Source organism: Vombatus ursinus, unplaced genomic scaffold (assembly GCF_900497805.2).
Source record: "Vombatus ursinus unplaced genomic scaffold, bare-nosed wombat genome assembly UNPS02009062.1, whole genome shotgun sequence".
Classification (NCBI taxonomy): Eukaryota; Metazoa; Chordata; class Mammalia; order Diprotodontia; family Vombatidae; genus Vombatus; species Vombatus ursinus.
Window position 1 is genome coordinate 17,917,180 of NW_020948840.1, and position 15,760 is coordinate 17,932,939.

Below are 15,760 nucleotides of genomic sequence, written 5' to 3' on the forward strand. Positions count from 1 at the left end.
GGAGAGATGACATTTCATAGGTAGCGCCCCATTCAGAACATGTATTCCTGGAAAAGGCAGCCGTGATGTGGTCCTAGACCTACCCCCTTGCATGCTCCATGGGATGGCCACTAGTATATATAGATAATCAAGAGCCAGCTTTTAAAAAGTTGCCCAATAGAAAGTGCTTTAGAAATAGCTAAAAATGAGAAGCCATTCTACCTGGCACAAGGAGAATGCATCTACAGCTTGATTAGGGGGAGGAAGAGAATGAAAAGACTTGGCAGCCACCTCTTCCTCCTCGCCCACCCTGCTCAGGTCCTGCCTGTTAGCACTATGTTTAGATTTGGTTCCATTTAAAATGCTTGCTGCCTGTCCCCCTAACACACATGCAGATTTATATAGCTTTAAGTCACAGAGGAATGTAGCAGATGGAGCTCAAGGCTGGCAGAGTGAGTTGTCTTATGTAGCAAAAGATGTGCTTGCCAACAGATGGACCCTCTTGGAATGGATTCCAGAGTTGCTTAGCAACCATGCCTCTTTGAAAAGGACCTCTATAGGTTACTGGAAGGAGGATGTACCCATTCAACTTTGTAGCCTTGGACTTGCTCATCTCACAGGGGAAAGGGATGGCTATATTGTCTTTCAAAGAGATGGGGGGATGGGGGCAGGGAAAACAGAGTCAGGGAAGTCCAGGTTTAAATCCTACCTCTGACACTAGCTGTGTGACCATGGGAAAGTCACTTAATTTGGGGGCCTCCGTTTCTTCACACACAAAATGAGCCTTTAAGACACCTTATGAGATCTATAGTACCTATCTCACAGGGTTGTTGTGAGGTTCAAATGATATAATGTTGACAAAGTGTTTTGCAAACGTAAGTAAATGTCAGCTGTCATCAACGGGTTATCCCAGCTGACTTCTGGGAAGGAGGAAATATTAGATTTCCGGGGCATCTCCCCTTTTGCCCACCAACAGTGAAGATTGTAATGGTTGCCTAGAAAGGCAGAGGTACTGATTGCTGACCAATACTTTTCCTGCCCCCAGGAAGAATGACTATCTTGGGATCATTGCTTAAGCCCAGTAGAGTCTCTTGAAGAATTGACTCCTCTGGAAAGCAACAAGTTTCCAGGAAAAAGCAGGGTGGTATCTGTGAGTGTAGACAAGGGATTGGACATGAGACACAGGGGCAGACATGTGCATGAGAGAAAGTGACCAGCTGAAGACGAAGCTGAGGCTGTGAGAACTTTGGTACATAGAAAGATGGTGGATGGAACGCTGGGCCTGGAGTCAAGAAGACCTAAGTTCAAATCCAGCCTGAGACATTTATTAACTACCTGACCCTGGACAAGTCACTCAGTTTTTTTATCTGTAAAATGAAGATAAGAGCACCTAACTCATAGAGCTGTTGTTACAACAAAATGAGAAAATGCATTTAAAGCGCTTTGCAAACCTTAAAATGCAATATGAATGCTAATATTTGTCTTTGTCTCTTCCACAGGATCGAGCCTTGTATATATTTTCAGAAGCTTGTTTCATAGGTGTGGGTGCCACTCAAGCTCTGAGAGAGGCTGTGGCAGGAAAGATCTTTCCCTTGTAGATCACCCCGTAACAAGATCCTTAAACCAAGGCTGACAATTGACTTGAAATCCCTTGCCAGCCAGACTGGTGTCTAAAGTCTCTCCAGAGCTACTGACTTCAAAACTGAGTGCCACTGGCATGCCACTGTGTCAGAAGGGAGATTTGAGTGATAGACTTTGTACAGGGTAAATGCTAAAGAGATATTGGTTAAATTATGGAACAAATGATGGCTTCCTTGTGTGACTCTATTATTATACCCATTTTAGAGACAGTAAGAAATTAAATAATTTGCACGATGCAACCCATTGAATGTGTGGCAAAGTCTGTTCTCACACAAGATGGTAGAGGGGTGGGCAGAGGGCAAAGGCCAACCTCCTGGCTGAGCTTGCAGAGAATAGGGGAGGGCAACAATCCAGTCAAAAGAACTACTTATATTATACATATCTTGTAGATAGTTATCTGTATTAGAATGTGAGCTCCTTGAGGGCAAAGAATGTTTTACTTTGAATCCTCAATGTTGAGTATAGTGTCTGACACATAGTAAGTGCTTGATAAATGTTCATTGACTGACTACAAAGATTTGGCAGCTAGTTCAGTCCTCCATCCACTCAATAGGGTAGCAAGGCCCACAACTATTACCTCCTCTTCTACCTTATAAGACTTCAAGCCCACCTCCTTCGTTTTAGAGGAAACTGAGGTCTAGATCAGAGGTTCCCAAACTTATTTAGCCTATTGCCCCCTTTTAAAAAAAAAAATTACTTAGCACTCCACTGGAAATCTACTTCCTTTAACCTTTAAATGGCTTTTTAAAAAAAAATTTGCATCATTTAAAAAAATGTATTTTTTCAAATGATGCATCTTAAATTTAATAATTTATTGTAAATTTGTGGGGGCTTTCCTGCATTAAAATTTTGATGATGTACTACTGAGTATTGTACTGTAAACAAATCATTACATGAACATATGTATTCCTGCCAATACATGCTGGGCTTCCCACAATGGGCTACAAGCTTGTCTGTGTCTGCCAACACTTGCGTGTTGAGACCTGTTGGTGGACCTGACCACTGATCCATTATAACTTTCATTTTGTGTGTTTATTTGGAAAATAATGTAATCGCTATGACTTTAACTGTTACACAACAGATGAAACATGTACAAAGGTTTTTCACATTTTCTTATCTTCTTTCCTTATGCTTCCACCACCCCCTTATTTTTATTCAACATCCCCAAAGGCTACTAACATCCCCCTGGATTGTTCTAGTCCATTCCACACACCCCCCCCCCCCCCCCCAGGACCCTGTGGCCCACTTTGGGAACCTTCCTCCTCCCCTCTGCCTACTGATTTTTCTGGCTTCAAGTCTCAATTCAAATCCCATCTTTACTGGAAACCTTCCCTAACTTATCTTAATCTTTTACTGGAAGCCTTCTCTAACTTATCTAATTCCAATGTTTTCCCTCTGTTTATTATTTCCTATTTATCCTGTACACAGCTTGCTTTTTTTGTTTGCCTGTTGTGTCCCCATTAGATTGTAAGTTCCTTGAGGTCAAAGACTGTCTTTTGCCTGTTTTTGTATCCCCAGCACTTAGCATTTGTGCCTGGCACACAGGTGCTTACTAAATGTTTATTGATTAATTGATTGGCTAAAGTAACTTGCTCAAAGTCACAGAATAAATAGTAGAAATGGGATTTAAATGGAGGTCCTCTGATTGCAAAGCCCACCCGTTTTTCCATTGTATCATTCTATCCTACATCTTACTATCTCCCTGATTTTGACCAAATTTGGTTTTTAAAAAAAGCTACCAGAGGCAAACTAGTTGGGAAAGCCAGAAACACTGTGAATTTCAAATTAGTCTCTTAACCCACTCCCATTTCAAAACCAGTTTTTTAGTCATTGCTGAAATGCTCATCCTTAAAGAGAAGGATTTTTTCCAACCCTTATAGTTTCTCTCTGCATAGTTTTTGAGTTCTCCCCTTTAATTTCTATTCTTTATCTAGAAACAAATGAACAACAACAAAAAAAAAAAGACAAAAAACCCAACTCCTCCAGACTCCACTTCTCCCTCCTAAAGGCAATGGGGCATCACTAGGGTTTAGTGATTCTTCAGGATTTTGCTCCTGACCAACTACCCCAAATGTGTGTTCGCTGTTGCTCTTCCAGCCAGCTTTATGAGGAGCTTTCTAGACAGATTCTCTTATAACATCACTCTGCTTCTCAAAGGTCTGCCCATATTTCTCCGACTTGTATTTTTCTCTGTCCTGCTCACATCCCCTGGATTATAGAAATCTTCTCTTGAGTTGCTTTGGCTCTGTTCTCCCATTTCCAAAGCTATACTTACTATTCCCTTCTCAACCAAATTCCTTGGGGACCCATCTCAAATATCACTATGTCCAAACAACTTTCCCTAATTTAGTAGAAAAGGGAAAACTAAGGAAATGGGCATTGGCAGTATCTGAAGGTAAAAGGGGTGGAGATAGAACAGATGAATGAGATTAGTTCAAGAGAAAGGTCACAACTATGATCCCTCTGGAAAGAACTTTACTACCTGGGTTGGGCAGGATAGAGCTGTATCTGCTGCCAAATTCAGGAAATCCATCTTCTTCCCTAATGGTTCAAGCTATAAAAAGGAAAAACAGAAGCAGTAGTGGAGATTAGTGGATTTGTTTCCTCTGACATTCTTTGGCTCCATCCCAGGTAGAGGGTTCCTCCAGGAATTTCCAAGTTCTGTGGAGCTGGGCTTCTCAACAGAGCCATTCCAGGTTGTCTCCATCCTAAAACAGAGGTTCTTCATCTGAGGTTCATAAACTTGTTTTTTAAATATATGATAACAGTATTTCAATACTATTGGCTTTCTTCGTAATTCCATATATTTTATTTTACACATTTAAAAACATCCTTCTGAGAAAGGGTCCACAGGCTTCACTAGACTGACAAAACAGTCCATGACAAAACAAGGATTAAGAACTGCTCTATAATATTCAGAGGCAGATAGTGGCTCAGTGGATACAGTGCTGGTCCTGGAGTTAAGGAGACCTGAATTCAAATCCTGCCTCAGACACTTCCTAGCTTTGTGACCCTGGGCAAATCACTTAACCTCTATTTGCCTTAATGCACTGCAGAAGAAAATGGCAAACCATTCTAGTATCTTTGCCAAGAAAACCCCATGGATGGTATTAGCATGCTGTAGTCTACAGGGTCACAAAGAGTTGGACATGACTGAACCACTGAATTATAATATATATCATTCAGCTATGGTGTCTTCCATCAATACTATATTCCCATCTCAGTCCATGAGGCCAATCTATACACTCTCTCCATCTTCTCTAGCTTGACTGGGAAGAAATCCATCTTCTTATTCCTTTTGTCTCTGTGTGCCATAATTTGATTGGCCAATCATGTACCTTCTCATACAATGAGAGCCCATTCTTATTTACTGTACAAATAATAAAAAAAAATGTTTGAACAGAAAGAAAAAAGGTGGGATATTTACATAGCCAGATAAAGAATAATCAATGAATAAATCATGTGTCTAGAGGTCCATGCAATGTCAAAGGTCTAAGGCAGGCATTCTTCACCTACTTATGTTTCATGAAAATATGTGATTCCCTTTGGCAGTCAATCTAGTGAAGCCTATGAGCCCCTACTCAGAATTATGGTTTTAAATGCATAAAATAAAATACATAAGATTATAAAATAAACCAATTATATTGAAATACAGTAATCTAAATTTTTTTTTCAAAAATTCACGTACCCCAGGTCAAGAACCCCTGATCCAGTAGAAAACCCCCAGCGTGATACATAGACCCTCAGTGGTGAACCAGTGGGAAGATTGCTGGATCATGAGATCACAGATTTAGAGTCAGAAGTGATCTCAGATGCAATCAAATCATTTTATAAATGAGGAAAATGAGGCCCAGGGAGGTTAAATGACTTGCCTAAGGTCACACAGGTGTCCCAGTAGCAAAGCTGGGACTTCAACTTAAGTCCTCTGAATCCAGAGTCAATGCTTTGTCTCTTGCACTAAGCTACCACCTCCCGCTAGGACAAGTAGGCGTGGTTGGATCATGATGAGCATTGTTGGAAGGAATACCAACATCAGTGAGATCACAGATCCAATAGTGTTGAAGCACTCTCCAGTCACATGACGGCAATGGGCTTGGGGATTCTGACTTGTAGTGTGACCCAAGTATCAGTCATTATACCCCTCTGGGAACCTGACTCATCATGTGCAATGGGAAGGGTGAGAATGAGATGGCTCTTTTGCACAGAGTTTGGGGAAAGGTTAGAGATTTAATGTCATAAACTTGTTCATCTTTGGCATAAATGTAAGCACGCTGGTCATTTACCATATTGTTCCAAAGGGCTCTGGAGAGCTGGGAGTGGAATTTCTGATTTGGGTGGATACAGTCTGAGGCAAAGAAGGAGACATCTGGACTTCCATCCTGATGGGAGAAATTAATTAAATTCCATTTAATTAATCAATTAATCAACATATAAGAACAACAAAAATTATATGCTTATAGCAATCAGTACAGAAGGCTTTTTTTTTCTTTTTAGTGAGGCAATTGGGGTTAAGTGACTTGCCCAGGATCACATAGCTAGTAAGTATCAAGTGTGTGATCTGAGACCGAATTTGAACTCAGGTCCTCCTGACTCCAGGGCTGGTGCTCTATCCACACGCCACCTAGCTGTCCTAGAAGAAGGCTTTTGACAAGATAAAAAACCCATTCCTGTTTTTAAAAAAAACTCTAGAAGGCATAGGAATAAAAGGAGCTTTGCTTAATATGATAAATAATATCTCTTTAAGACCAAGACCCAGCATGATCTGTAATGAGGACAAACTAAAGGCATTTCCAGTAAGAATGGGGTTCATTACTACTATTATTATTCTACCTAGTGATAGAAATACTAGCTATAGTGATAAAAATAAGAAAACAAGATTGAGAGAATAAGCATGGGGCAAAGAGGAGTTAAAATTAACACTTTTTTTTTTTTGCAGATGATAAGGTTTACTTAGAGAACCCTAGGGAGTCAACTAAAAAAAAAACTAATTGAAATAATCAACGATGTCTGCAAAGTTGCAAAATATAAAATAAACTCATAAATCATCAGTATATATGCATATTACCAACAAAATCCAGCAGGAAGCAACAGGAAAAAATCCATTTAAAATAATTACAAAAAGTATAAACTGTTTGGGAGTCCACCTGCCAAGATACACATAGGAGCTATATCAATAGAAATACAAATACAAAATACTCTTTGCACAAATAAAGATAGACCTAGGTAATTAGAAAATATTACTTGCTTCTGAGTAGGCTGAGTCGATATAATAAAAATGACAATACTATTTAATTTATTTACTCAGTATTATACCAATCACCAAAGAATTACTATGGAGAGCTAAAAAAAAAATCATAATCAAATTCATTTGAAGAAACAAAAAGTCAAGAATTTCAAGGGATACAATTAAAAAAATGGGAAGGAAGGGGGCTTAGCATTGTTGGATCTCAAACTATATTAGAGAGCAGTTATCATCAAAAAAACTTGGTGCTGGTTAAAAATAGAAGGATTGATCAATGGAACACACTAGGTAAAAATAAGATGCAAACAAGCACAGTAGTGTTTGGTAAACCCCAAAGGGTAAGAACTCACTATTTGACAAAATTGTAGAGAAAGCAAAAAAGCAGTCTGGTAGAAATTAGGTCTAGACCAATATCTGACACTTCATACCAAGATAAACTTCATATAGGTGCATGACTTAGAGATGACATCATAAAGTAGAGGAGCAAAGAAGAAAGTATCTGTAAGATCTGCGGATGAGGGAAGAGGTCATGAGCAATCATGAGATAGAAAGGATCACAGAAAATAAAAGACAATTTTGATTACATAAAATTTTAAAAAGTTTAAGCAATGCAGCTAAAAATAGTAGAGAAGCAGGTAGATGGGGAATATCTTTGCAGCAAATTTCTCTAATAAAGGTTTCATTTCTAGGATGTATAGGAACCGATTCAAATTTATAAGAATTAGAGCCATTGCCAGTTGATAAGTAGTTAAAGGATATGAATGGACACAGACAGTTTTCAAGAAAAATTCTACACTATCAAAATCTATATTAAAAAATGCTCAAAATCATTAATAATTAGAGAAATGCAAATTAAAGCAACTCTGAAGTTCTACTCCCAAAATAAAGAAAAAGGGAAAATGATAAATGTTGGAGGGGCTATGGGAAAACAGGTCCTTTAATGCACTGTTGGAAAAGCTGTGAACTAGTCCAAGCATTCTGGGAAACAATTTGGAACTACGCCCAAAAAGCTATTATGGTGTGCACAACCTTTGACACACTCATACCACTACTAGGTTTTTATTCCAAAGAGATTAAAGAAAGAGGAAAAGGTCCCACATGTATAAAAATAATTATAGCAGTTCTTTTTTTTTTTTTTTTTTGTGGTGGCAAAGAACTGGAAACTGAGGGAGTGTCCATCAAATGGAGGATGGCTGAACAAGTCATGGCCTATGTATTTGATGGAATACTACTGTGTTATGAGATATTAAAGGGAATGATTTCGGATAAAGGTGAGAAGACTTGCATGGACCAATTTAGAATAAAGTGAGCAGAACCAGGAGAACAATTTATATATAATTATAATCTTGTAAAGACAAACAGTTTTGAAGATTTAGGAATTCTGATCACTGATGACCAACCAAGATTCCACAGCACTCCTGATGAAACATGCTTACCACCTCCTGATAGAGAAATGATGGAGTACAGATTAAGGTAAATTTTGGAGGGATATGGACAATTGGGAAATTCGTTTTATTTAACTATTCATGTTTGTGACAGCTTTTGTTTTCTTGCTTTCTCAATGGGGAGGGAAAGATGGGAGAGAAGGCAGATTTTTACTGACTAAAAAAGTCAATTAAAAAACCCCCAATGAAGAAGCATTTATCATAAGCACATACCAGGTACAAGGGACTATGAAGGATGCTAGGCATTCGTTCAAGACAAAAATTACCAAAAGGTCCCTGAATTCAAAAAGCTTACACGCAGATGCAATATTTGCTTGTTTGTGGAGGCACTAACAGCTGATGGGTGGGAATCATGTATTAAGCGTCTACTACGTGTAAAGGCTCTGTGTTAGTTTGGGAAAAAGAGAGAAGAGTAAGACATAGCCCCATCCTGAAGGAGATTATAGACTAATAAACAAGATAAATTCTATACCTAAAAAATATATAATACAAAACACACATAAGGGTGTGAGAGAGGTCAAAGCCAAAATGCTTTTAGAATGCCCGGGGGGGGAAAATGGAACTTTTGATTGGAATTCTAGCATTTAATCTAAACAAACATTTATTAAGTACCTACTGTGTGAAAGCTGCTTGAGATTCAAAGATTAAAAATACATGGAACTGTCCCTGCTCTCAAGGAGCTTCCATTCTTCTTACTCTGAACATAGGTGGTATCATGTAATATTCTGAAGGCTAATGAGGATGGACAAGCAGGCTAATCTCTCTACCTCTTTTACAAAAGATTTGTGAGTCATCAAGCCCTTCACAGACCTGACTTGTTTTTAAAAGGGAATCATTTGTTCTCTGTTTCTGCTCAAAAAAAGAAAAAAAAGAGGCAATCATTAAAAAGCTCTATGCTTTGACAGCCTCAAGTGACCTACTTAAGCCTCAGGTGACCTGTCCTCCTCTTCCTTTTTTCCTTTAATTTCCCTTTTAAAATCCAGGAAAAACAATTCATAATTTATTAGGCACATACATATAATATTCCACCCTGGGGCACGAGTGGGAAAAAAACTGATCAGTCTTATGAGAAAGCAGGGCGATGTTGGCTGCTGCCTTTGGCAGCCAATCAGAAGAAATATATTATGGCCTTAGGCTAATTGGCCCCTGGTGGCCTCAGGTTGGGATAAATGGAGGCTTTGGCCCAAGGGCCAGGACCAAGTGGAGCTGTTTTGACTGTTAGTTCTCTGCCCCATCCCATGCCCATTCCCCATTCTTTCTCACTCATTTCAAGCACTTGATCATATCCAACATGAGCAGTCAGTATTACTCAATCCTCCTTCCCGTCACCCATCACTGAAGAACGGGTTTAGAAGGGGTGGAGAGAGAAGAGGACTCCAGGCCACTTTCAAATCTCTCTCTCTCTCTCATGTTCTGTTTTTCGGTTCTGAAAACACAACAGAGTTGCTCCTTTACAACTGAGGGACTTCCTATTCCCATTTCCCTTAAGTAGTCCAGGCTGTCACTGACTCTGAAAATGTAACTTCAACTCATTTGAGCTTGGAGCACTGTGCTCAAAGCTGGGGATGTTGAGATGAAAAACAATACGGTCCTTGCCTTCAAGAAGCTCATGCTCTTAATGGTTACAGAATTAAGTGTGAGAGGGGAGGTCTAGGCAAAGTGCTCTGGGAAAACAGAGGAAAGAGAATATTTTTAATTGGGGAATGGGAGTTGCTGGTGGAGAATTCCAGAATCTCAGAGCTGTTTAGGACTTCAGAAGTCATCTGGTCCAAGTACACCGGAACACAAATGCCTCTACGATACTCCCAACAAGTGAATATCTAACTTCTGTTTGAAAACCTTCAGTGAGTTGGAGCCCACCATCTCTGGGGCAGCCCATTCTAACTCCTTCACAGCCGGACTTAGGAAGTTTTTTCTTATGTGATGCCTCAATTTGTCTCTTTGCAACTTCTACCCATTGTCAGAACATGTCTACACCCTCGTTCACCCAACGGCTCTTCAAATACTCACTTATTGTGTCCACTCAGCAGAATGCGAGGAAATATTTAACAACTAACTGTTCCCCCAAAAATGTACCAACAACACACTCTAATGTTTAATCTGCATTATTAAGATCTTCATCGCTCCAATCAGGTTGTTGATTGTAGGCAATCAACAAAACCATAAATCAAGCCCTGATTTGTAGCAATTTCTTAGGTGAAAATGTTGCACTGAAAATTTAACAACAATCTTTCCTAAGCTGGCTCCATGCCATTTCTGACACCCCTCCCCATTTTTGCACCCTAGCAAATCTTTTCCTTTTTTCTTTTTAGAGGCATCTAGTTGGTGAAATAGATAGTAGGCCGAACCTTGAGTCAGGAAGACCAGAATTCAAATCCTGCCTCAGATACTTACTAGCTATATAACCTTGGACAAGTCACTTGACCTCTTTAAACCTTAGTTTCTTTATCTGTAAATGAGGTTGTTTGAGGATAAAATGAGATAATATTTGTATTGAGCTTTGCAAGCCTTAAAGTGTTATATAAATGCTAGCTATTATTATTCAGGGCCCAGTTCCTTTAACTAATTCTCATGTGGTAGAAATTCGAGGCTTTTCTCTGTCCTGGTTGCCTTCCTTTGAATGTCGTCTAGATGGTCAAAGTCCTTCTTAAAATGTGGTATCCAGAAGTTAAAATACTCTAGATGTGGACATACCATGGCAGAGTTATAGCAAGACTATTACCTTCCTAGTCCCTGACAGTAATCTTTTAATATATCCCAAGACTGTATTAGCTTTTTAAGGCACCTGTTGACTCATGATAAGCTTATGGTCCACTGAAATCCGCAGATGTTTTTGCCTCAGAAAAACTGCTAACTATGCTGCTTTTATCTTCTACTTAGGAAGTTAATGTTTTGAACCTAAGTGTAAGACTTTGCATTTATTCCAGAGCAAGCTTCATGGAGAAGGTGAACTAGACTTTAACGGAAGAGACATGGAGTTATAGAGGGAGTATAAAAAGATGAATTCAAGTGAGCCCCCCACAGGAAGCTTGCTGGTGAGCAGTAAGGACAAGAGCAGAAGCAGGAGAAGGCGCCATACCGGCTGGAAGGCAAGACTGGTGTTTTCAAAAAAAGGCTGCAGTACCACCGTGAAGTCCTCTTGAGTGTCATAGCGGCCTGACTCCACCAACTCTCGGATGCTGATCTGGGACAGGGAAAGAAGAACAGGCTGGTTTCAGTGCCCGTGGTAGCATTTCAGGGCAGGAAGGCCCTTCTGGACATCCTGCTCCCCAGGCCATCAGCTCTTTACAGCAAGAAGGCTACCACCCATCCTTGTTGTGCTACTAACCACCCACATCTTGGAAGGTGGTGCCACTACCCTCTCAACCTAAACCTCCTTCCAAATCCTCTATGCCCTTGTTTCCATCCGGCATTGGGGCTTGGCTGAGGAACACTTCCTGAGCATATTCATTAACTCTTTCAAAGAGAAATGGAGATAGGTCTGGTCACCCTTTTTACTTATGGTTTTACAGAAAGCTTGTGGGCAGAGTGAAACGATAGAAAAGGACCTGGATTTAAGGCAGACTACCTAAGTTTGAAGGTGGCTCGGGCACTTACTATTTTGGTGACCTTGGTCAAATTATTTTACTTGCCTGGGCCTCCGTTTCCTCATTTGTAATAGAAGAGGATTGGACTAGATGACTTCTAAGTTCCCTATTAATTCTAAATCTATTATTCTGTGAGACTATGTGAGTCAAGGAGAAGGGCAAATGGATAGCCTTTTTCAAGAAAATTGTCATAAGCATCATAAGTTTATGACATCACAAGAGCAGAAGATTGAGAGCTGGAAGGACCTAAGGGATTACTTAGTATAGCCTTGGTTTTGCAGATGGGGGAACTGAAGCCCAGAGGGGCCTTGCCCAAGCTTACCCAGAGAAACCTTATCTGGGCTGAGCTTGGTACAACCTTGACTTTCTGCTTTTCCCTGTTCCATCTCACCTCATCCCTTCTTGGGTGGAGAATCTATTTCTGGTGAGTCTTTATGGACATTTTAGCCTGATAGTACATTTTATAGTAAACTTACCAGCTGAACTTGCTAACTCTAGGACTGAAAAGGGCCAGTGATGAGGTAAATTTCATTACATGGAAATCTGGTAGGAAATTGCAGCTTTAACTAAGAAGGGCAAGTCAATTCAATTCAGTTCAACATTGATTTGGCATCAATACCTATGATACTTTGCACAAGGTGCTGGGTGACAACGAACTATGACTCAGTGAGTGCCTGCCTTCGAGGAGTTTACAATCAAGTAAGAGGTATGTGACACGGACATAAAGTTAGAAAATGATAAGAGAGCATGGGGTGGCCTGAGATTCAAGGAGGAAAAGATTAGATCTGAGAAGGGGGGATGAAATGCCCATTTCACATAAGCAAGCTGATGTCAAGAGGGTGCTAGGTTGGTGTGCCCTCAAGTTCTATTAACTGACTCTTTCCCCTTTTCATGGGGGTCCCAATAGGGGGAGTGTTGGTCAGTGGATGAGGAGGACATAAAGAGATGCTCTGTCTCTGTGTCTTACGTGATAGGCCTTGATGACTTCTTTCATTCTGGCCAGCTCTGGAGAACCTTCTCTGACCGTCAGGAGGCAGTTACATGAAGAGCTGCAATATAATGGGAGATGGAAGTCACAGAAAGGCCATCTTGGCATCAAGGAAGCCTGGCCTTGGGCCAGGGCAAGTAGTTTTGGTTGCACTTGGAGATGTTGCCCAGCTAGCCCCCTCAGTGCTCTACTGGGGGCATTGGCCAGGTCTGGTCCCTAGACTACCATGTGAGTGCCTTAAAATGTTTTCCTGACATAAATGATGTTAATCACCTTTCTGGCAGCTGAGTAGTCAATTGAATAAAGGGAAGTCAACAGATTATAAAAATGGACTGTCATGCAAATTAATTGGGAGCCATTGCATATTTGGATATTTTTAGAATCATAAATTCAGAATTGTAACAGATCTGACAGGTCACCTAGTATGACCCCTTCATTTCATAGATGAGGACGCTGAGGTTCGGGCTTGAGTTACCCGAAGTCATTTAGGTAGGAAGGAAGTGGCAGACCTGGGATTCAAACCTGGGCTTTCTACCTCCATATCCAGCCTTTTAAAATATATGAATATATATATATATATATATTTTTTTTTAACTTTCATTTTTTTAAAACTTGAATTCTAAATTCTCTCTCCTTCCAGCCCCTCCCTTGCCATTGAGAGGGTAAGGATATGATTCCCATTATTCATGTGACGTCATTATCTGGCACTTTCTACAGCACCATTTCATGCCTGTAATTCAAGGATTGAGAGTCAACCTGTATTAACGGTAGAAAGTAAATGGCATTTGGAGTCAGGGGAACTTTGTGACTTTCAGTTTCCTGCGGTCTCAATCCTCTCATATGCAAAATGAGGAGATGTAGTGGCAGCCCCTTCCAATTCTCAGTCTAGGGAGTTCATAATTTCATCTGGTGTCAGTGCCTCTCCTTCCCAGACAGGTCATGACCTCTGCACAAAATTAGGAGATAGATAGCTTTCCTGAATTGCCATGGACGACAATATGCCCCACGTGGGCCAGCCTTCTGGTAATGAGCTTCTCTGAGCCTTGCTAGGCTGGGCCTGGGAGGAAAGTCTGTTGGACCAGTGGGTGTTTGTTTCTCTTCTGTGTCATACGTCCTTCTCAGTTTCAGGGTCTGGACTACCAGAACAATGGGATTTAGGATATTGCAGCCAGCGGCCCAGCAGGGAAGCCTGGAGAAGCTAGGGTACCTGGGATTCAAACTTCAGAGAAGGGAATGGACTTCTCAAAACAGTACTCTACAGGAACTGAGCTAAGCTGTTCGTATATTGGTTATTATATCTTAGAAATAAATATTTCTTTGTAAAAGCCAAGCTATTAGTGGCTAAATGGAACTGGGGTGCGGAGGATCCACCCTTACCCTTGGGAATGCCATTATGGGGAGCTGGAGCCATTGGCAAAGGGCCTAGACATGCCCAAATATCCCTAAAGGGACCAGAAAACTGTGGGGTAGGGGGGAGGTGTAACAGACCCCGCCTTCAGGCAGTAGAAGCCAGAATAGTCAGGGTTACACCAGCAACTCACGTTAGTATTACGAATTGTGTTTTACTCACAATGGCCCTATAAAGTAGACACTATAGGTATTAACTTCATTTTACTTATACGAAAACTGAGGCTTGGTGAGGTTAGATGATCCACCCAGAGTTGTATCGGTAAGAAGCAGATCTGACACTTGAACTCAGGTCTCCTTAAGCTAAATCCAACATCTTTTTTATTCCATAATAATAACAATAGCAATAATAACTAATATTTACATAATGCTTTAAAGTTTAGAGGGCAGCGAGGTGGTGCAGTGGATTGCGCTGGGCCTCGAGTCAAGACTCATCTTCCTGAGTTCAGATGGAAAGAGGTAAGGACAACTTTGTTAAGCTAGGGGACATTTGTACAGGGGATAAAAGCCCCCAAAATTCACTGGCCAGATGCATCCAGAGTAGTCACATAACATATGTAGCATACATGTAGTATGCCTGCTATTGTGCTCTGGCATACTGTCATGTGCCAGTATTCTGTGTGACTGTTACTGCCCCCTCTTATTTGATAACTCCATTCCCCAAGCATTCAAGAATACTTCCTGTTGCCTAAAATCCATCTCCGAATTTCCAGGCCTTTGCAGAAGCTATCTCATGTGCCATTAACTCATTCCCTCCTCCTCTCTCCTTAGAATTCATAGCTTCCTTCCTCAGCTCACATGCTACATACTCTGCCGAGTTCCCCTATTTGTCAGGGCCCTCTCCCTTTTCACTTAATCATGTAAACACTTATTTGTATGTGTGCTGTATTCCTCAGTAGAATATAAGTCCCTCGGGGGAAGGGACTGGTTTTCATTCTATCTTTGTATTCCATGTGCCTAGTAGATGTTGTTCAGTCTTTTGAGTCCTGTCCGACTCTTTATGACCCCATTTTGGGTTTTTTTTGGGGGGGGAAACATATTGGAGTGATTTGCATTTCCTTTTCCAGCTTATTTTATAGATGAGGAAACTGAGGCAAACAAAGTAAGTGACTTGCCCAGAGTCACACAGTCAATAAGTGTTGGAGGCCAGATTTGAACTCATGAAGATGTCTTCCTAATTCTAAGCTCAGTACTCTATCGACTGCGCCATCTAGCTGCTGCCTAGCAAATACTGGGGGCTTAATAAATATTTCTTGGTAATTGGATTCCTCTCTTAAAAATCATCTTTTGGGGGCAGGTAGGTGGCGCAGTGGATAGAGCACCAGCCCTGAGGTCAGGAGAACCTGAGTTCAAATGTGGCCTCAGACCAAACACTAGACACTTACTATCTGTGTGACCCTGGACAAGTCACTTAACCCCAATTGCCTCAAAAAAAAAAATCATCTTTTGATTCAATCTTGTGCACACAGAC

At 40.7% G+C, this 15,760-nt stretch overlaps 1 protein-coding gene across 1 annotated transcript in view; it reads right to left on the minus strand.

Moving 5' to 3' along the window:
- The window catches only part of PLB1 (phospholipase B1), a 177,337-nt gene that overhangs the window by 62,136 nt on the left and 99,441 nt on the right, over positions 1–15,760 (minus strand). The window contains exons 39-42 of the mRNA XM_027850366.1: positions 12,862–12,943; positions 11,387–11,491; positions 5,904–5,999; positions 4,103–4,174 (exon numbers count right to left, since the gene is read on the minus strand). Of these exons, the coding sequence (XP_027706167.1) occupies positions 4,103–4,174; positions 5,904–5,999; positions 11,387–11,491; positions 12,862–12,943 (355 nt within the window). The remainder of the gene's footprint in view (positions 1–4,102; positions 4,175–5,903; positions 6,000–11,386; positions 11,492–12,861; positions 12,944–15,760) is intronic.